The sequence below is a fragment of the Lutjanus erythropterus genome, chromosome 15, assembly GCF_056507025.1.
Source record: "Lutjanus erythropterus isolate fLutEry1 chromosome 15, fLutEry1.hap2, whole genome shotgun sequence".
Lineage (NCBI taxonomy): Eukaryota > Metazoa > Chordata > Actinopteri > Lutjaniformes > Lutjanidae > Lutjanus > Lutjanus erythropterus.
The window spans coordinates 11,349,200-11,372,500 of NC_139331.1; the positions used below are offsets into that span (position 1 = coordinate 11,349,200).

Sequence of the window (23,301 nt, forward strand, 5' to 3'; positions counted from 1 at the left end):
GTGGCAGCGTCTGACTCAGTGTGTCCAAAAGCACCAGAGGAAAAACACCATAAAATGTGCAATTTTATCTTGAAAAAAGACATTAATTAGGCACTGAACGATGGCTATTTCATACAGGGATACAGATGCCAGTTTTTTTCTAGTTGGACAAAATCATGATCCACCCTAATCTACATCTAATGGCCTTAACCTGAAATTCTTACCCTAACCAACTACTCCTCATGTCTGACACTAACTAATCCACTCAATGAAGGCAACAAGCACTAGCCAATCAGAGGCACACTAGTGTAGGTCGTGACTTAGCTATTCTGGGAAAAAAAATTGGTATGTATGTAAAATTGGTGTGTAGCCCTATGTGAAATAGCCATAGTTCAGTGCTGAATAAATGTCTTTTTCAAGGTCAAACTGCACATTTTAGACTGGTCTTTTATTATTACCAGTCCAAGATAAACCTGTGCAATAATACTGCTGTTTTATCAGCACCTCTATATGCCACACCTGTCAGGGGGATAAATTATCTTGAAGATGTGCTCACTAACACAGAATTTAACAAATTCAAGAACAAAATTTGAGAGAATTAAATCTTTTGTGTGTATAGAAGAAGTCTTGGATCTTCAACTCATGAAAAATGAGAGCAAAAGCAAAAGTGTTACATATTTGTTAAGTCTATTTAATGTGTTGCATTCTTGCAGTTATTTTCCTCTCTTTTACAGTAATAGTTGCCTCTTGGCTTCTCTCCAAGACAAATCAGTTCCCGTTTAGCATTGCAATGATGTACTGTACAGAAAAAAACATGTAATTATGGCTGTGCATGGTGGTGATGCATGATACTCTGTTAAAATGTGTTTGCACAATTCATAGTGTTTATCACTATAATGTATATCTCCTGTCATAAAGCTTTCAGAGCACTGTGCATTTACAACAACAAAACACTAGAGAACAAGAGAGAGATAATTAGCTCCCTAGTTAGCAGTTGTTATGTTAGTAAAATCTAGGTATGATTTACAGGCTTATACGGCAGAGTTAGAATTCCCATTTAACCAATCATTTTGTATGGCTGTAACAGTGCGTTGAATAAAACACTAAATTTATTAACATTACCTGTTGCAATGACAGAGTGCTCCCCATCACTTTGACAGGGACACTGTTTTCTCTGGGCTTTTATCAGACAATTTGGCTTTTCTAAATTTGAGTTTAATACTACCGTCAAAGTCAAAATGACAAAGTATAGACCATATTTTGTGTTGAATGATATTTCAAGAGAATAGTTAACTTGCAGCTTGGGCAGTACTGTAGCAAAAAGCCTTTTAAATACAAGAGGAATTAAGATGTAATATGAAAGGATTTGGATTTCAAGGGAAAACAGGATTCCCCTGTGTTTTTCTTATATCAGACAGTTTTGGTGACTTAATTAAGTTTATATGTGATGTCTATTGCATTAATTAGTGTGCAGAGTTCTACATCAGGCAAACAGTTGGTGAACAGTATGTATGTGCAGTTACGTAAGGAAAATCATTTATCTTAAAAGAAATGGGTCTGAAATGCAGGGCACGAGGTAGGAACTGAAGCGTTATTTATAAGAACCTATATGGATAATTTCCCCCTCCTGATGCCCTAGTTTCAGGTGTTTTGAAATGGGGTTGTATGAGGTACTTATCCATAGCTAGTGTATTATGTACAGTAGATGGCGTTCAGAACACCCCCAGTTTTGAGAAGCAGTAGGAGTACTGCTGAGGAATGTACTGCTGTGGACAGCAAAAACTAACTGATCAAGGTAGCAGTAGACCATCAACTCGTTCAACAGTGTTCTGCAAGGTAAAATTACAGCTTTTGCCAAACGTGTCTGGTGGCTTTGGAACAAGCAACATAACAGTGATTTCCATTCGGAAAAGGCTGTCTGACAGCAAGGTAAAGCTGTGAAAGTATTCAAGAAACAGAGTACATCTCCTTTTGAGACTTATATCCCAGTTCGGAATTTGTTTGCTCATTTGAATTGAGTTAACTGATGCTGAATAATTTCCAAATGGCTAAGCGTCTTTTTATGAGTCGTCAGAAATCATAAATAATCTTTTTAAAGGAGTGAATGTTTATAATAGTTAAAACACAGTTCACCACAAAATCAAAAATGCACATTTTTCCTCTGGCCTGTAGTGTTGTTTATCCATCTATACTCTTGGTGTGAGTTGCAGAGCTTTGGAGATAGCGGCCATAGAGATTTGTGCCTTCTCCCAAGTATATTGGAACTAAACAACCACAGCAACTCACTTCAACCATAGATTTTAAATAGCAATTTACCCTCTTTATTATACCATGAATGGTTCCAACTCACTATTTGGACTGCAGTACTCATTTCTGAACACTAGGGTCTTGCATATTGTCGCTCTAAATTTTGAGTAAAACCTTTACTATAAGAACCCACAAAGCCCATCTTGATTCAGCCCTGCCAAAAACAAGTATGCAATGATTTTTTATTTATTATAACCAACCAGACCAAGCTCCGCTGGCTGTGTGAGGAGGTGCAGGAGTGCAGCACAAGAGAGCAGCGCCTGAGGAAGCAGCATCAACAGACCAGGGATCATCTGAAGACCCTGAGGCAGAGCCGGGACTCGGAGCAGACGGCTCTCTTGCAGCGCCTGGACCAGCAGGAGAAGCTTCTGCACTCCCTCAGCACTGAAAAGAGAGGTACATACAAACAGTGTTCAAATAGGAAAATACTTTCACATTGACTTGATTCACACTTAGGAAGCAAGTGAGAATGCAGCGTCTGATTTGGTGGGTTTTGATGTGTGTGGGGAGGTTTTCCTCTCACTTAATTAAACAGTTGTACCAACGCCATCAAAGTGAGCGCCATCAAAGACTCATGCCAGTGAGTCATATACACAGCCAGTATAAAATGTCAAAGCACAGCATCATGTGAGACTAATCAGGCTCTGTGTTCTTTATTAGGCAGCTAATACCCGATTAAAAAAAAAAAAAAAGCACTGGACTTGAAATCCTCTGGTTGTTCATGTCTGTTGAATTTATGATGGTGGAACAGCGTGAATATTTACTATAGCAAGCTCTTAATGAAAATGTAGCTATTCCTCAACTGTTGAACCCGTAGTCCTTTTTCTGACTTCCTGTTTTCATCCTCTCTCATTTACATTCAGTCACCCTGTCATTAAAAGCAATAACTAATGCATATTACTGCAGTGTTTTTGTCACCAAGTGGTTTTCGTGTGTTGTGTTGTAACGGATCCTTGTTAATATGCCTTTGACTGTGCGCCTGATGCATTGTTTTTGCTGCCGTGCACACACAGGCCTGTCCGTTTATGATCACAAATGTTTGAGAAAACATCTTAATGTGGGTGAACTTTGAGACTTCTGTGGGAAATGGACTTGTTTTTCCATATCCCACGTCCCATTTTTGACTCAATTTCTCCTAATGAGCTGTAACTGCCAGAGGAAGAACAACTTGTTTTTAGCGCTTCATCTGAACAATGCAGGGAAATGGGCCTAATTTGTGTGCCATTAACTGAGAGAAAGAAGATTAAAAGACACAGCGAGACTATAAAGAGTGGGATAGGTAGGCATGGACAGGGAGATGGAACACCTGTACACAGGGACAATCTCCTTTTTTTGCTGCAAGATAAACCATCTCATGATCCAGCCTCATCTCCAGAACACCCTTTGGAAACATAGTTCACTCTGTCGTCAGACCCAATCAGCAATTTGATAGAAGTAGCCTTGTCTGTCTTCACTGCAGGCAGAAGCACTGATATGGTCGCTTCAGTAATTAGACCTAAGAGTAATCTGCATGTCACAACAGATACAGGATCTGCTTATTTGAATTGAAGGCGTGCAAATTAAGATTTTATCAACTGTGCTTTGAATATGGCTTCTCAGTAATGCAGTTGCTCACTTGCTCTGTTGTTGTGATTATTGCAGAGCAAGACAAGACTTACAAATCCCTACCATGCATGAATACATACATTATGATGAGCAATAATGACATGATACATTTGCAACAATACACTCAACCATGCAGTGTGGTAAATACTAATTATATCTAAGTCTACCTGTCCCCATCGCAACTGATTCTTGTTTTTTTCTGTTATTTATACTATCAACCCAGAAATTGTTTTCATATGAGATTTATTTTCCTTATAACTACATGTCTGCTCATCTCAGCAGATTAACTGTTAATGCCAGCATTCTGCACAATCATTCTGTGGTATGCAGTAATTGTCTGACAGTGAATTTATTAGTGTCAGATTGAAGTTGGTTTAGAGATTTCATCATCATCATCACCGTATTCCCTTTAAACAAGTATGCCCTGCATGTATAGATAACAGTAGTTCTTGTATTACAGGACATATTGCAAATGTTAGGTGAGTCGTGACTGAGTGTGAGTCAGCGAATAGAACTTTGGTAGCAACAGTGGACAAGCGCTACCACCAGATTTTAACAAGCAAGCTAAAAACAGAAATTGGAGAATCAGGAGATTTGTTCTATAGCCAGAAATGATGATTTGCTAAGTATTGAAGTCAAGTGCGTTGGCCAGTGTAGATAGATGCATGTAGGAGGTGGAGTCAGTCATCCCTAGGTTATTGGATATGAGGAAAAACCTATGAGAAATATGGTGAGTCCAACAGAAAAGGAGGACGCCTAGTAATACGTTTGCAGGCACATTTATATAGTCTGCTCATCTATGTACTTTCAGAAAAGTATGTTTTGTGTATGTCAGTGGAGAGCAATAATAGACCAGTTAAACGGTCAGCTGATTATCTGCCATTTTGAGATAATTGGCATCAGCCAATGCCAGCGCTCATAAGGCTGATAAACAAAAAATGTCTGCAGACACATCTGGAGGCAGCCTTGTCAGTGTGTCTGCTGTGGAATGATGTCTGCACTCCCCCTTGTGAGTTGTGGGAAAGTATTGAAAAACTTAGTTTGTTAAAGTTGGTGCTTTAACTCTCATGCATCCTGGTTTAAAACTTTTCCTAAATTTCCTCAGTCACCATTGTATTTTCTCCATGTTAAAAACATTTCTCCGATTCTAAATGACAGCAAATGTAATCTAAAACCATTGCTGGCTAATCCCATAATGTGTTGCCACCATGTCATTAAAACAGCTAGCACAGCCTTTTCTGCTCCGCATAATGCCAAGCAGAGTAAACTTCAGTAAATATTGTGGCATTTGCTCAATAAAATTCGATTGCAAAATGAAATCAGAGATATTCCTCTAAATTAACTCCTCATTAGACAAACAAGCAGTGATTGTAATTAAAAACAATTTGGTGTTGCAATCAACATCAAACACAAGCAGAGTTTTTCTTTCCTCCACCTGTTTGGGTAAAAATAATCCACTAGCAGCAAACTGTTTGAAACATATTGTGAGTGACATTCACCATGAATGACAAAATCAAGGTTTGTTTTTTTTATCTCTTGGATGCTGGGAGGTTTATTGCTCAAGTCTACTTTTCCAGTCCTCATTGATTGAAATTGGTAAAACTGATCATTGTGAGATATCCTGGTGGTGTTGTGCGTGTGTGTCGCAGTTAAGTTGTTCTGCCCCTGATCCTGATCCAAGTAGTTTAATGTTGAACATTTGACGATATTAAGTTTTGATCACAGCAAACAAACTTACTTCATAATACAGCTACTTGACAATAAGCTTTAAGGAATGTTTTGTTTTGTTTTGTTTTTTACAGGTGCACAAATTCCTAATAATTTCTCAGGAAGTTTTTTGTTCTTGCTTTAGCTGTTTAGCATCAGCTGTTTCATTCATGCTTCACACAAACAGTTCGTTCATCAGCTGCTTGGCTACCAGCTAATAAGTACCTTCCAGTTATACTCATACAGATGTGGTGTAGCCGTTATACGCTATTTTTGAATTTTGACTTTTTTTTCCTTAAAAAGGTTACTTATACTAATTTTGAAAATAGTTGGCGGTTAACTTAATAATCAGTAATAATCAATTAATCGATTTAGCTCTACTTTCAATACTCATTTTCAACAGTATCGATACTTCAGTACCAGCTGTGCTTTTTCCCGCGTCTTTCTAACAGCGAGTTTCAGTAATTTGCTCCAGTTGAAGATCCATTGTCATAATGTATCCTTGTTATATTATCTTTTTTTAAAATCAAAAATTTTCTGTATGAACTTAGAAATTCAGGTATTGTGAAAGCACTACTTACTGTAACACATACAATTCGACTTATTTGAAATATAGTTTCAGTTTACACAAGTGTAAACATAGACCTCTGAACCCACCTTAAAAAACTGTCAGGGCTGTGTTTCTATTTTGCCGATACTTAGTACCAAATTACATAGTTATTGCCAGCATCTTTTTAAGAAATACATTGGAAATTCATAGGAAATAAGAAACCTGTAAAATAAAGTGTCACTGAATCCTGAAGTACAATTTTCCTTTAGCATGAGGTACATAAATATAGAACACCGGCAGCAGGGAGAATAAAGTCAACATATATCTTGATTAAGTCCAGTGCCAATACTTGTGCCATTTCAATTCATCTACAGCAATGTGTTTCTTTTTCCAGAACTGTTGGAGAGGAGTCGCAGGAAAGAGGAGGAAATGAGGAGCCTTCAGGTTAGCATAATACATCTTTATTAATCCTGATCTGTTTGTCTGTCTGTTTGTGTCTGTAAATCTGCGCCATGAATGGTAGATTTTTAATATCCAGCTGGCCTAATTTCAACTACATTGCCAACAAGAGACAGCTGGTACTATTTTTGTTTATACACCACATTGCCTTCAAATTCCTTCTCTGTTTTGCATATCTGTTGGCTTGTTTTTGAGTAACTGCTGGGCTTTAGTCATCTGAGTTCTGTGATGCAGTGCTGCAGACATTAGTACACAGCCATGGGCCTGACAGACTCCTTGCAGCCTTGCTTGGACAAGTAGCTAATTACTGCAGACACGAGGCCTTGGAGTTTAAAAGCCACCAGAGGCCTTGTCTCTGTCTTTCAATACCACAGCATCTACACTTTGGCAGGCCACCAACTCACCTAGTCGGGATTGGACTGGCCCCCGGCACCTCACTGGCCCTTTCCTCACCATTAAACAGCGAAACACATGCTCACGCACACTAAAATGTCTGCTAAGCATTTTGTCCTTTCCAAACGTGTGTTCGTACCTCCGCAAACGCGCATGTGTTTGTGTTGGATAGCAGGGTCCCATCTGTGGCTGCGTGATGGCACCTGCCAGAGCTCGTGTGCAATTAATCAGCCCTCTCAGACCCAGCCGAGCTTTTAATTATGAAGGATGAGGAGAGAGAGGTGTGGAGAGGGAAGACAGATACAGTGAGGGACGTAGACGGGGAAGAAGTTGGGGAGGGTGGGCTGAGGAAAAGAAAGTACCCTTGTTACAAACCATCAACACATTACAGGCAGAGAGGGGGAGAGGCAGCTGGTTGAGTTGGGGGGAGCAGGTGTGCGTTTGAGTGGCAGATAAGAGGCATAGCATCACTTATGCATCGTTAGAGAGGGAACATCAGTCAGGAGCTGGATGAGCGGCGAGAGCGGTTTGTCTTTGTGTGTATGTGTGTGTCGGTGTGTGTGATAAGAAGCCTGTTGTGTGCTACAGACTCTGCCTAGCCCCCTGCGTTTCCCTCCCTTGTTACCGATTTGTTGGAACACTCTATTCCTCTTTTCTGTCACTATTCTCCCACACACACTGGGTTTCTCTCTGCTTATCTACCATTTTGAGCAGTTACCTGAACTCAGCGTCTGCCTCAATTTGTTAGTTTAAACCTTACTTTGGTATTGGGGCTTACTTTTATTTTGAAGTATATGAAGTAATATTGCTGCATTTGTGTGTCTTAACAGGACCGTGTGTTGGATCTGGAGATGGTAAGCAGTGATTTTTATTTTAATCCAAGTAATACATAGAGTTAAAGAAACATTATATAACATTGGTAGTTTTTACAATTTGGCACTCACAGTTTCAGAGTGTAATTTTCTTATACACCGCTGTCGTACACGTGGACAGTGGTACACATACATTTGTTATGATTACATTAATTACGATGAAAAAGTAGCGAGTTGACAACTTGGCTAACACAGCCAAACATCAAGTAAGTGCATCGACAGAAGACAAAGCAAGCCAGCTAATATTACTTACTAACAGCAAGAAAGCCAGCTTTAATTTAACAAAACTCTTGCCAACAACTACAAGCCAGTCCAACATTTATTCTTGCCCTATTGCCTCTTCAGTCAGTTTCTCCTTTTCTCTTCTTAGCTTTCTTAGTCAATGTCTTCCTCGTGTCTCTGCTTCTGCCATGATGTTTGTAGTGTTAGAGGTGGATTCCTTTTATATTGTCTGACATGCGTGCCGCTTTCCGACAGCACCGCCCCCCAAGCAGAGCCTGATGTTCTCCTCCTCTGGGTGGTCCAAACAGGTTGCATTAGACTTTATTGTTGTCAAAACATCAGAAAAAAATCCATCATATCATTACCCATTTTTCCACATACCATGCATATATTCTTATCCATCACTGATTTCATTTAATTTTCTAATGATAATGAGACATAGAACAAACTTTGATTTTTCCTAGTGGCCACTCACAGTAAAAAAAAAGCTGAAAAAACTGTTTAAAAACTATGATCTGTGACGTATTGTGTCATCACAATGTAAAGTCTAGTGGTAACTCACAGCGGGAGGTAAGGGGGGAAACTCTATTGTGCATATTCAGTGGGCCGTATAACCAGGAAGAAAACCCAAAAGGCAGAAAACTTTTGACTTATGTGCCCGACTAGCACTTCTAATTGGATTGAATGGGCGCCATCCTTGCATTCATTATCAAGTTCATTATAACAATTTACAAATCAGTGTAGCAGGGTTTCAGCAGCTATTTAAAAAGTCTTAAAGGGATGGTTCATTCCACACTAACAACAGTCTGGGACTCTGATTCCTCTTCATATCCTTCTTACTCTTTTGTCAGTATGGACATGAAATATATCTTAAATTGCATTTATAATGTTCTTAAAAAAATATTAAAAAGTCTTAAAGTTAACTTGTTGAAACCTGCATAAGCCCTGTGATGATTTTGAGTCTGTTATTTTAAGGTAGAATAGATACATACTATTGCTTTAAACAAAATTGGTATGTATATTCAGGTTTAAAAAATGTAGAGTTAGGAGTGGAGTTGTTAAAGTCATGTTGACTTTCTGTGTGATTCTGTGCAGCTGTGTAGGCAAGTTCACTTGAGGCTACGTTTGTTTAGCAACCCATAAAGGCAAACAGAGGGTTAGAAATGATTGCTTTCGTCAAGGCTCACGGCTCTGTTAATCATCATAAGTCTTGCTGATGGGGTTAAGAACCAAGCTTTACTGACAACACAGTATTGACCTCACCATCCACACTGTTAACGTTTACCACTAACATCCTTAATCAGCTATTAGACGTCAGCCCAAAATTACTTAGCACTACTGAAAGGTTATATTGACCCAAGCGCTTTTTACTCCCTTGGAAAAAAAAAATAGATGAAGCTGTCTAACACACACTGTCCATCCATCACAATTATGCACCGCGCTTGGCCGCTTCACCTTTCAATTAGCTGTGAAAGAACAGGAAATACCACGGACTTATATCAAGTCAAATAATTTCTGCTTACCGCAACAACACAGCAGCAGGATGCATCGACCCATCCTCCACTCAGCCCGGTTGGCGGGGATCAGCCAACAGTCTTGCTTGTATGTCAGTGTGCCATTCAGTGTAGCAATCAGCGTGACGCCTTGTAACAACCAGCTCTTTTGATGCCTAAATGCTCCATCTGAATGGGAATGGGGAAGCTATTGAGACATACAGTGTAGGGATGAATAGAATGGAGTGCGGCCGGAGTAGTTACTCAATCAAATATTGCTCTGAGTGTGTTTTAACAAAAGTCCTCAATTAGCTTTTGAAATGAACAGGCAGACATCATGTCTGTTACTATGAAGGCTTGAGCACCATCTTGAATTCTTTGTATAGCCTTTGTGAATATGATGCAATCCACAGGAAATGTTTAAATAGGAGTTGTATAGATTGCATTCCCAGTAGTACCACTTTAAGATAGGCACACCAACTGGGAGCAGAAAACAAGCACCAGTACTGCCAACAGCTGTTGTTTGAGGAGTTGTATGTTAAAGGAATACTCCATTTAAAATCTGTCTTTTAGGCCTTGATGGCCAAGTGGTTAAAATGTAACGTTGGTGTTTTTCAACCTGAACACTATTTTTCCATGCTTTTGTGTGACTAATGGGGACAAAGTTTTTTAGAATTGGTCCAGTATTGAGGGAGAGCATTGCAGCCAGCAGAAGCGAAACTAAGCTACAACATAATCCCTCCAGGCAACTGCACCGTCAGAGTTAATTCCACTAAAAATACAAACCCAGTTCCAAACAAGTTGGGACACTGTGTAAAACGTAAGTAAAAACAGAATGCAATGATTTGCAAAAACTTTTTGACCTATATTCAGTTAAATACAATTCAAAGACAAGCTATTTAATGTTCAAACTGATTAACATTTAACTGTTTTGGTTAAATACAAGTTAAAAGGTATTTGCAAAACTTTGCATTCTGTTTTTGTCTACTTTTTACACAGCATCACAACTTTTTTGGGTTGGGGTTGTATTGTATCTGTCACCGCTGACTACTTTACATCATTTCTGAAATAAGGTCCTATGGGGGAACACCTATGAAAGTGGTAGCTTACATAAGCTTATATTCAAAATGGTTAGTATGAAATCTAATAGTGACTCACTGTCCACCAACTGAAACCTGGTGCTGGAGCCAGTTCACAGTTGGTTCAACTAGCAAACCATCTAAGAACCGGCTTGCTTTTCCATAGGCTAGAGAGTCAAGTCATTGTGTTACTGCAGACACCTCCAGTTTCCTGGAAACACTAACTTCGAGCACTTCACACTGTGACACAGTGGGTGTGCCATAACGCTGGATGCTACTCATAATAAAATAGGAGGAAAAAGAAGCACAGCAACTTCTAACTACGTTTTGACTACTACTACTGCCTATTAAATGAACAATTAAGTCTGCCCTTACCAGCAGATTGATCAGACTGAAATGTACTCAAGCAAGACATGACTGTATGACGACTGATTGCAATCTCACCCGGTGTTACCCTACATTTGGTAATCCATGTGACCTGCAGTGTTGGAAGATGTACTCGGATTGGGCTGCAACTGGCTGCTTATGTTTTAACTTATCAGTATTAATCATGTATTTAATTAAATGTATTTAGTGTATCAGATACTTTACTTAAGTAAAGGATCAGAGTACTTCCTCAAACACTGTGGGTCGCAAGATCTGGTGGGTAACCAAATATGATGTAACACCAGCCTGCAGCCCCCCGCATTTACATAGCAAACTTTCCAAACAGGCGATATTTGATTAAACTGATCACACATGGGGAATCTCATGCCTAAAAGAAAACCTTGTGACATATGAACAGCTTTAAGCCTGGCTCAGAATCTCTGCCACAATGGCAGACAATTCCATTTGGTTGGAGGTTCTTACACTTAGCCCAGCAAAGAGTTGGTGTCACTCTAGAACCGGTTTTCAGGGCAGAGAGCTGGTTCGTTGGCTGTTGAAACACAAAAAAATGGTTTAAAATTAGGCTCTGGCTTTGAACCAGCCCTGGAACTGCCTCAGCTGAAAAGGGGCAAGAGTCACAGCCAAAATGTATGTCCAAGTGCTCAACAAAACTTCAACACCCATGCAGCACAATGCCCCCTTTTCACTGTAATCCATATCTTCAGTGTGCTCCATTTTAATGTATTCAAATTATTCATCAGTAAATCACTAAATACGTCTCCTGGCAAAGCCTCAGAGATAGGAGGAGTGTGACACACAAGTGTTGTATTTAATTAAAGAAAAGTTATTTTTACATTCAGTTTTTCACACCAAAACACCTTTTGTGTTTCTTGAAGTTTAGCAAATGTGTTAATTTAGTTTTGATTTAATTTTACTTTTGAAACATATTGAATTTTTTTTCATAATCATGGCATCTTGACAAACTTTTGCATTGAAGTCAGAGACATTTTTTGAGATTGGAATATTGTAGATTAAGTCTAAATATAGCTTTGTTGTGCGCACTGTATGTATAAATGCTTGTCACAGTTTATTTTAAGGGACAAATTATTTATATGCAGAGTCTAATATTTCACATTCTCTTTGGTCATGTGGGAGGACATAAATAATACATAACAGTGCCAACAGTATCTGCTGTGCACCTTTGGGTAGTATGTCCCATTGTCTCTGCAAATACAAAGGCATCAGTAGCCGCCACAGAGCTAAAGCCCACGGACAGCTGATCCAGCTGTGCTGCCATCATCAGTAATCATCGCTTCAGGTGACCTTTGACTGGAAACAACGTCTCATTTCACTAAATGCGTGTTTCATCCATTGTTCCGTCCTCGCTTCTGTTTCTTTCAGCATAAATGTGAAGTGCTGAGGAACGACGAAAAGAGACATGAGGGGAAGGGTAAATAATTAAGGGAGTTGGGATGTAGCCCAAGTGTTTATCAGTAGATAATTCTCCATTTACTATTTCGTTGTCTCACTGTAGTGCTTTCTGCTTGTGCCTTACATGGTAGTTTATGATTTGGGGACTCTTTAGATGATTTTTTTGTTTTTAAAATTATAACAGAGGACATTTATAATGAAAGTCATCACACTAATATGGCATCTGTGGTGTCAGTGCTGTGAGTTACAGTCTCCTGTCTGTCCCTTTTTACTGCTCAAAGAATCACTTCCAGGCCCATCATTTTGGATCATCTCTTTTTTAATGCAAATGCAGATATTGTATTGATTTCTCAGTTAAATCTTGTGCAGTTAGTCATGTTTGTATGATGTAAATGGCTGGAGTTAAATGGCTAAATATGAATGTCGGACAAACCAAGACACTAATACTGCAGATTGTAAATGTTCTGATTTTGTGTGTTTGGTTTCCAGAACACAAGAGTAGCACTGGACCACTTGGAGGCAATTCCAGAGAAACCATGTCTGATGGAGAACTTCAAAGATTTGGAGGTGGGGTCACTTAAAGCATTTTTTGTTTCAACAAATTTCAGTGGTAAAAGGGACAGTTCAACCTAAAATGTATAATTTTAACTTAACTAATATTTATCCATGTAGATCAGAGGTTCTTAGCTTTTTGTAACTTAAGGTTGGTTGGTTCACCTTCTCAAATAAAAAACACAACAAAAAAAAAAAAAGAAACTGGGCTTTGACAGGATTTCAAAACATTGTGCTTTCAGCTCAGCATCACTGCCAGCCATTATGAATCTAAATTTTATGTATTTATGCTCATATTTCCTCACCACATTGAACCATTTTGGGGCTTTTACTGGTGCTGGGACAGATCTCCCTTTATATTTAGAGTGTGTGCATGTTTTCCCTAATAAAAACATGAAAATAGCAGGGGACTTTTGTTTTGACGAACCGCTTGCCTGAGTGACATACTGCATATTCAATTATATTTTGAATTTTTTGTTTCCATGAGATAAAGTAATGCAGAAAATTGTTGCACAAAAATCACCATAACATAAAAGAAATGTTTGCTCAAAACTTACACTTAATATGTCCCCACAAATGTTGAAACAAAACCGACACTCTCGATCACCATGTATCTACTCATAGTTGAGAGGCTTGTAGTAGTGACAGTGCGTGATGTAAACATCAATGGCATCATTTGAGCTGTAACCTCTCATTGGTAAATGCATGCTTCCTTTTGCACAGTGACACGGTCGGTGGGTGCAACTCAGAAAGAAAGTAGTTTCTATATGAAAGTGCTCCCAACAAGGTCTTTGGATTATCTTGAGTAACCGGGTGATGATTTCTGGATTTCAAATGTATTTTTTCTGCGCTTTTGGCATCACAAGCTGCCTGCCATCCAGTTACCAATCTAGATGGATAAATAGTAATACAGGTAAGAGGAAAAAAGTGTATATTTGGTTTTGGGGTGTACTGTACCATTAAGAGGTTCTACATCCATTTAATATCTTTTCATTATTTTAATTCCCCCAAATCAACAACTGTGGGCGAAGTAAAACATGAAAACATTAATACATCAAATAAACCCCATGCAGAAAACCACCAAGGGAACAGATTTGTATCACTTGTATTACATTTATCCATTTAATCAGTGTTGTGCATTTTTCTGTGTTTTTCTAAAATATGCAAGACTTCAGACTGTTTGGTTACATAGGTTTTTGTCCTTTTGGCCTGAAAAAGCCCAGTTGTGTCTTTAGTCCAGTTGTTTACGATGACACGGTCTCCATTTTGTGTCTTCAGGAGTCACAGCGGCAGAGGGAGATGGTCGAGCAGCGCTACGGCAAATACAAAGAGATCGTCTGGGACCTGCAGCACCAGCTGGACGAGTCCAAGCGGAGGATCCAAGAATATAGAGTACGACACTCGCACACAGACAGATGTAATTCATGTATTTCAGTACTGTGGAAAAATGAGCTTTATAATGCCTTACAAGAGCCTGTACTCCCCAACAGCAGCCCACACTTTTTCTATTTCAGTCACTAATTGCACTGCTTTGTTCAAACAGCAGCGGTTTGGATCAGGATAGCCTGACTTTGAGAGCCATTTATGAGTCTAGCTCGCCCACACTGGTGCCAATGTGTGCACCGCACCTAATTTGCAACTTGTATGAATAAATGAATAATTTCACATGCTGGTAATGCATCACGGATGGACAGAGTGGGACGAGCTCGAGCAGTGGCACAAATGTACACTCCTACAAAACCTGACTTTCACCAGTCACTGTTAATTGCTACAGTCATCTTGTATGCTATAAAGCCGTCAGGGGAGCCATCAAGACATCATTGTTGACAGCTGATTGCCATCAGCAGTTTGCAGCCTCCCCTAAACAGCCATGCAGTCACTTTTTAAATGGTTTTAATCTGGCAGATTACCCCGTTGGTTTGCCAAATGACTCCCGTGTTGAACGATAAGTGGTGATTGCATTAGTTTAATAGCTGCTGCCCACCCGGGGTTTGTTTAAGGAAAAAGGATGGATGGCATGTATTTACAAGACTTCCATCTTGATCAGAGTCAGCAATGCCAATAACAACAAGCAGCTTTGACACTGAACCTAATAGTGGCTCCCTGCTTGAAACAGCAGCTTCTAGAACTCCACTCAGACAGGATATGTGAAATGTTGATCTATACACAGAGGATAAAAGACATTTGTAATATGAGTCAAACTTCAAGGGACAGCAGTGACTTGGCGGGCCTTGACACAGAATTGCAAAATATTGAGATATCCGTTCAGGCTGGGACACTTTAGCCTGCATGTTTACAGGCAAATAAATGTCTGTAAAAGAAGCTTTTATCATAAACGGCGACACACAGTCCATAGAGGAGCTCAAATCACTCACTTTCTAAACAGAATATTTTATCACTCTGTTGAGCACTTGTGATGTCCAGGCAAGCATTTTGTGGACAGTCAGATTTTACCCACAGCTCTCACTTTACTTTATGGTGCTTTGGATTTGATTTTGTGTAGCCTGTATGCTCTGCAAAGTGCATTACTGTAAGACATACTTAAACAGGTTAGGGACATGATTACAGGGATGATTTTTATTCAACCTTGGTACTGGCATTTGTCCCATCTTCCATTAATGTCAGTTCATTCAAGTTGTTGAATCTTCACATCATTATAATAACAGTAGTTTACATACTAATAGTTTTATTTACACTAGCATGGTAATGTGCTCACAGGTATAATGTTTATCATGTCCACCAACATATGCTAATTAGTTCCAAACAAAAAATAAATGATCCAATGATCTGCAGTGGCTTTAAACTTCATTGAAAATACAGCAGAGACTATTGGGAATGTTATTGATTTTGCAGTTATCTGATCATAAACAAAAGTAGGGATGCCCAGATCGATCTTCTGCCGATCAGTATTGGCCTTTTATTGTCCACTATGAATCAAAGACAATTGGCAGTTTGTATCCATGGCAAAAACAGACATGATCAGAGCATCCCAGAAACACTAAAGTATCAGACAAATCATCATTTTGGATTGATAATTCATGCTAGATGCTAATGTGAAACAACAAATGTTGTTTTGAGTGAAACACGTTTCAGTACAGCATCAATGAACCATGAATATCTGTACAAAATTATGTGCATCCAGTAGATGTTGAGATATTTTGTTAGATAAATAAAAACAATGACTTGGTAGTGGTGCTATAAGAAAAGTCCAAGGATCACCACAGCCATTAGTTGTCAATCCTCTGAGGACCATAAATTAGATGGCAGGCCATCAAATAATTGATTAGATATTTCAGTCTGTGTTGTAAGACTGAAACTGTCAAGCCCTATCAGAGATGTGGCCACATTTGTTTTGATTTTCCTGTAATCACATTTTTATTTCCTTTTAATTCACACATTTCTTTCTGGTGTCTAACCTGTATTACAGCCTCACAGTGCTGCTAACTGTAGACATTTAACTTTGTCAGTTAATGTGTCCCCATGTCTTTCAGGACGAGAAGCTGGACGCCACTTCCAGGAGCCTGAGACTGGCTGCTCTTTCTTCTTCCATCAAAGGCCCCAACACATTCCTCAGCAGCTCGCTGAGATCTGACACACTGTGTGAGTATTTATATGCTGAAGCTACAAAACCTGAGCTCTGACAGCTTATCTGTTGGCTGGTTTGATGCTAGTCATGTTTTCTTCTGCATCTCTGCATTGCTAGATAATTTTAAAACATGTACCACTGTTTTTAAATGTTTTGTACAACAGCATCACAAACCTGCACAATGGTTGGGTTATTTTGAAAGACAATGATAATTAATTCACTTTTTCTTTTTAAATAATATTTTCATTGCTCTTTCAATATCAATTTCTTAATGGGATATTTTGTATTATTTGAAGTGGGGTTGAGTGACGTATTTATCAGTAGTGTATTACCTGCAGTAGATGGCAGTCAGCAGCAGCACAGAAACTTAGCAACAAAAAGGTATTTTAGTCACATAGAAAAAAGGTCTACCTAAAAAAATAAGAAAAAAAAAGTTAAAGTTCATGCTGTGTTAAGAATATTTTCACCACTTTACCTAGGAAACTGCCATTACAATAGTCAAATATCTCTTTCACCAAACCAACCAAACTCCATAAACAAAATCAGCAATTTTAACTGTCAGAATAGGAGAGGAGCAATACATAGAACTGCGCTGGCAGAAATGAGTCACAATAGCAAATTGGAGGCATAGACTGGATTAAATAGGTTGAAATCCTTTTTAATATGATTTATGGTAGGAGCAAGTTGTTTCCCCCGGCCTCCTCCTGTCCAGAATCAAGGAAACTTTGCAGGCTACAGGAGTGCAGGACATGCACATCATCATAATTTGACAGTAACAAGCAAGGAAGAGTCGTCCACCGTAAGTTGATCAGCTGTCATTTGTCTGTCAATGTTAAGCTGAGCCAGTTATCCTGAAAGTTACTTCAAAATGGAAATAGAAATGAAAATAGAAATTTCTGTAGCTGTAGGGGTGTTTTTGTCAGAGTAGTGAGCATTTGAACTTAACATGTTTCCTTAATCTCTGATGACATATTTTTTTTAGGCTGACCTTTTTTAAGTGTCTCACATACCTTTTGTTGCTGACCCTGTCCGCAGCAGTACACTGCTTAGCTTCCACGATGGTACTCCTGCTTCTCCTAACTGTGGGCGTACTGACAGACATCTACTGTGGGTAATACACTGACTATGGATGAGACCTCAAATAACCCCCACCTCAAATAATCCAAACTATCCCATAATATTTTTCAATCAAAGTAAGTGTGCTAGGGCAAATAGACCTCATAGCTGGGTATTTCTTTCAGTACTGCTGAATACCACAATATATGATTATAAAGCTAAAATTATGATGTACATAATTATACATGATGAATTTCACTGTTATAGTCTCAGAGTGCAGCCACTTTTCCCATCCAGTCTTTCGACGTGGCAGCTGGAGCTCAAACTTTCCATCACTGCTGTGTGGAAGTGTGTATGTCTGTATCACTGCCAGTGGCTCGGAGCCAAAATCACTTGTAGCACTTTCCTAAGCGGCTTACAGATATTTGGCACAGTGTGCGATGAGCGTACTTTCTGTGGCTTTGTGTCTGTTTTACCTCCAAGAATTATTGTGGCCAACACATATCTATGGCTATTTAGCACCAGTGTTAATATACAATACAATTATCACATGTATCCATGACTACTTTGGCAGAACAAGGTACTACTTGTAATGGAATAGATGCATTAACAAGAGAGGGGAATATAATGTAGTACTCCCACACTTCTGGGCTGTGACCAAGTGATAGACAGGGAATATAATTGTTCTCTCTTTTTCCTTCCCCTTCTCCTCTGCCGCAGCTCCTCAAAAACGCCTGACCAGTTCAGACTTGGATGACTCCACAGTCGACGGGGCCAGACCCCTCTCAGATTAGCCCGACCTCAAGTGAACCTTTATCTGTATCTCTACAAACCTAAAACACACATGGTGCTTTACGGACGATTCTACCTGCCTGGTGCTCATCCAGAACAAAGAACCACAGGTCTGTCCCAGGAGGCCTTGCACTCGACACTAATCCTCCTCGACTACCTCAACCAGGCAATCACTGAAGGTCCTCAAGAGCAGGAGGCTAAGACTGTGAGATTTCACACCTAACTTTGACAAATACTTTGAAGGAGGACATACAGGTTTGGACACTGTAAAGAAGGATATACTGTAAAGTGTTTAAATATTATTTATAAGAACCTGAATTGAATGTATTTAATGATTTAAAAAGGTCTGTAACACCGCATTGTGTAATAACTTTACAAAATGTAACAAATTTTCACTTCATTATATTATAATACCCGTATTGTGGCACAATCTGCCTCATTTTATAATAAACAGCCTGAATGCACTATGACACATTTCCTCCATTTTGTAATGAGGTATTGCATATTGTGTTATTGTGTTACTTAATGCAGTTTTGACCAAAGAAAAATATTGCTAATTTAATTAACTAACTATGTTACAACACAAGGAAGTAAAAATTTATTTCAATTTGTCATGTTATTACATAATGCTGTGTTATTACACATGTTGTTAACAAGGTTTAAACCAAAATATTTTCACTGTTACATTTCTTACCATTTTAAAAACATTTTAAATGCTCAGCAGCTGTTTTAAATATTGTTTATCCTATAACCAATCTGTACTGTTTTTATAATGCTTTTTATAATGTGCTAAAATGATTACTGGTGCCTTCTGAACAATATGCAGTTTTGTTTTTTTTATTGACACTATGTTGTCTTCATCATGAAAATGTGACATCTCTTGTTAGAAATGCATTGACTGATTTTCTTTAGGGCTATATTTTTGTTTCATGCAGTTTATATTTGTAAAAACAAGCAATAAGCACAAATGGATGCCTATTTTTTATGAAATACGAAGGAAGTGAGTGCACTATGAATAAATCCCCCGGCATCTAAATGTCGTTTGGTTTCATAAGCATACTTGATGTCCTCTTCATTTCAGAGTGAAGTGTTTGCTTTGCAGCCAGCCGAGAGACTCCAGCTTACTCCCACTGGTGTATCTTTTGGTTTTTGCTGCAATCCTTCATCGGAGAGAACAACCTAGAACCACATGAGAGAGAAATGTCCACTTTTAATTTACCGCTCAACTTCAAAGGCATAAACACTATACCTGCTGTGCAAACATTTCTCAAAGTTGTACAGAATCTTGTTTGAGACTCCGTGCTGTACTTTGGAAAGGTACTGTAACGTGGTGTGGACTTACAGTATTAATCTGACCAAACAACCTCAAAAATATACCAAATATACTGATAAATATGGAGTCGTAGAACTGACAACATGTTGTAAAAGATTATCAGACAAAAATATAACTTAAAAAGTAAAGTTTAAATATATATAATCTTTATACTTTTCCTCTTAGCTCTTATCAATTCATAAGTACAAAAAAAATCTTTTTACCACCAATCAGTTGATGAAGTAAAACTTAATAGAAAAGTAGAAAAAAATGTTTTCACTATCTAATTTTATTTTTATTTACCTTTGTTTTGTCTTTGCACACATTTTTATATTCCCAATTTAATTTTATTTTCATCCCCCTTGCAATGGAATAACAGAATTAAGAAATGTTTGTTCAGGCTGGGACACAGCAAGTTTACAGGCAAATATTCAAGCAAAAATTTCCATTCAATGGAAAATTAAAGGGATAGTTCACCCAAAAGTGAAAATTCAGTCATTATCTACTTATGCTGATTGAGGGTCATGTTTATTTTGTTAGTCTGCAAAACTCTGCTGGAGTTTCACAGGAAAACAGTGTTGGACAATCTCCCAAAGAATGGAAGTGAATGGTGACCAGTTTTCAAATGTTAAAAACAACTGGGGGAAAAGAAAACATAAAGTCCCTCCATACTGCTTGTCTGGCATGATCCAAGTCAGCTTAAGTCCCAACATGCTGTTTGCAGACAATCACAACACACACACACACACACAGTTCAGACAGTGAACATGTGAATGTGGCTCCAAGCAAAAGATCTACTGTGAAGATTCAGGCTAAAACTGTGATATTAATAACAATTTTAGTCAACTTGGCATGTTAGGGCTTTAGGAAACTTGAATTACACCAGATGAGCAATATGGACACATTTTCTGTTTTTATTCTGTTGGTTTTGTTTATTTGAAAACTGGTCACCATTCACTTCTGTTGCTGGAGAGATTCTGCATCACTGTTTTCCTGTGAAAGTCCAGCAGTGTTTTGGAGACTGAAAAACTAAACCCGACATTCAATGAGCATGAGGGTGAGTAGATGATGACTGAATTTTTCATTTTTGGGGTGAATCGTCCCTTTAAATTGATGTTAATGAATAGTAAATGATCAATACAAAGGCCAATTAATAAAGATGTAAATTAAAAGGAATCATTTACTTCCTGAACCTACCAAAGTTGTTTTTGTGCCCAAACCTATCCACATACTTCTGAGGACTGTACTACAAAGCAAGGTGAACACAGCCAGGCTTTCTTTACATGATCTGGATCAACAAAGCCTGAAACAGTCAATCAGAGAAAATTGGTATCACGACGGTGGTTATGAACTCGCTTTGTTAATCCAGGCTCTCATTTTAAAGTTTTGTGCGCGTTCATATAAAAGGAGCGTTTGTTGCGTCATTTTACTCTTCTTGAAATGAAGCGATCGCGAGCCACTTAACCCTCTATGGTACACATTATGATGCCAGTGAGGGAAAAAATGTTTGGAGTGTTTTTATGTCTCAAAATAGACTAAGTAAACATAATCTGAAGAAATTTTATTTTTATTTTTATTTTTGGAAGTTTTTGGGGTTCGTTGCCTGTAGGCAACATTGTACCATAATGGTGCATAAGTGAAAAAGAACGTTCCTTTTCCAATTTGAACATGTTTATTTCATAAACATATGCAAAAATAATCAATATTCATAAAATTTTAAATTAAAAAGAATTATGAAAAGAATTTAAGTATATCTGTATGGATGTATGTATGTATGGTCGTATATATGTATGTATGTATGTATGTATGTATGGTCATAAGTATGTATGTATGTATATTCACATGTATGTATGCATGGTCATATGTATGGCCATATGTATGTATGTATGTATGTATGGTTGCATGGTCATATGTATGTATGTATGTATGCTCATATGTATGTATGCTCATATATATGTATGTATGTATGCTCATATGTATGTATGCTCGTATGTATGTATGTATGTATGTATGGTCATATGTATGTATGCATGGTCGTATGTATGTATGCATGGTCATATGTATGTCCATATGTATGTATGTATGTATGTATTCTCATATGTATGTATGTATACATGGCCATATGTATGTATGTATGCTCATATGTATGTATGTATGCATGGTCATATGTATGTCTGTATGTATGTATGGTCACATGTATGTATGTATGTATGTATGTATGCATGGTCATATGTATGTATGTATGCTCATATGTATGTATGTATGTATGTATGTATGTATGCATGGTCATATGTATGTATTCTCATATGTATGTATGTATGCATGGCCATATGTATGTATGTATGCTCATATGTATGTCTGTATGTATGTATGTATGTATGTATGGTCACATGTATGTATGTATGCATGGTCATATGTATGTATGCTCATATGTATGTATGTATGTATGTATGCTCATATGTATGTATGTATGCATGTATGCTCAAATGTATATATGTATGTATGTATGTATGTATGTATGTATGCATGGTCATATGTATGACCATATGTATGTATGTATGTGTGTGTGTATGTATGGTCATATGTATGTATGTATGTATGTATGTATGGTCATAAGTATGTATGTATGTATGGTCATATGTATGTATGAATGCATGGTCATATGTATATATGGTCATATGTATGTATGTATGTATGTATGTATGTATGTTCATATGTTTGGCCATATGTATGAATGTATGCTCATATGTATGTATGCTCATATGTATGTACGTATGTATGTATGTATGCTCATATGTATGTATGCTCATATGTATGTATGTATGTATGTATGTATGGTCACATGTATCTATGTATGCATGGTCATATGTATGTATGCATGTATGCTCATATGTATGTATGTATGCATGTATGTATGCATGGTCATATGTATGACCATATGTATGTATGTATGTATGGTCATATGGATGTATGCATGGTCACATGTATGTATGGTCATATCTATGTATGTATGTATGTATGTATGTATGGTCATATGTATGCATGTATGGTCATAAGTATGTATGTATGTATGTATGTATGTATGGTCATATGTATGTATGTATGCATGGTCATATGTATGTATGGTCATATGTATGTATGTATGTATGTATGTATATATGTATGTATGTATGCTCATATGTATGTATGTATATATGTATGTATGTATGCTCATATGTATGTATGTATGTATGTATGCTCATATGTATGTATGTATGCATGGTCACATGTATGTATGTATGTATGTATGCATGTATGCTCATATGTATGTATGTATGTATGTATGCTCATATGTATGTATGTATGCATGGTCACATGTATGTATGTATGTATGTATGCATGTATGGTCATATGTATGTATGCATGTATGTTCATATGTATGTATGCATGTATGCTCATATGTATGTATGTATGTATGTATGTATGTATGCATGGTCATATGTATGACCATATGTATGTATGTATGTATATGTGTATGTATGTATGGTCATATGAATGTAT

At 37.9% G+C, this 23,301-nt stretch overlaps 1 protein-coding gene and 1 long non-coding RNA gene across 2 annotated transcripts in view; one reads left to right on the plus strand and one right to left on the minus strand.

Annotated features, from left to right (window-relative positions):
- The window catches only part of cep128 (centrosomal protein 128), a 58,866-nt gene extending 40,062 nt beyond the window's left edge, over positions 1 to 18,804 (plus strand). The window contains exons 19-25 of the mRNA XM_084737347.1: positions 2,490 to 2,682; positions 6,543 to 6,592; positions 7,831 to 7,854; positions 12,953 to 13,030; positions 14,294 to 14,407; positions 16,507 to 16,615; positions 18,378 to 18,804. Of these exons, the coding sequence (XP_084593473.1) occupies positions 2,490 to 2,682; positions 6,543 to 6,592; positions 7,831 to 7,854; positions 12,953 to 13,030; positions 14,294 to 14,407; positions 16,507 to 16,615; positions 18,378 to 18,451 (642 nt within the window). The 3' untranslated portion in view covers positions 18,452 to 18,804. The remainder of the gene's footprint in view (positions 1 to 2,489; positions 2,683 to 6,542; positions 6,593 to 7,830; positions 7,855 to 12,952; positions 13,031 to 14,293; positions 14,408 to 16,506; positions 16,616 to 18,377) is intronic.
- Positions 18,805 to 19,417: 613 nt separating this feature from the next.
- Positions 19,418 to 23,301, minus strand: part of LOC146314103 (uncharacterized) — a 28,171-nt gene continuing 24,287 nt past the window's right edge. Inside the window, exon 2 of the long non-coding RNA XR_014771918.1 lies at positions 19,418 to 19,628. This is a non-coding gene — a long non-coding RNA (uncharacterized LOC146314103). The remainder of the gene's footprint in view (positions 19,629 to 23,301) is intronic.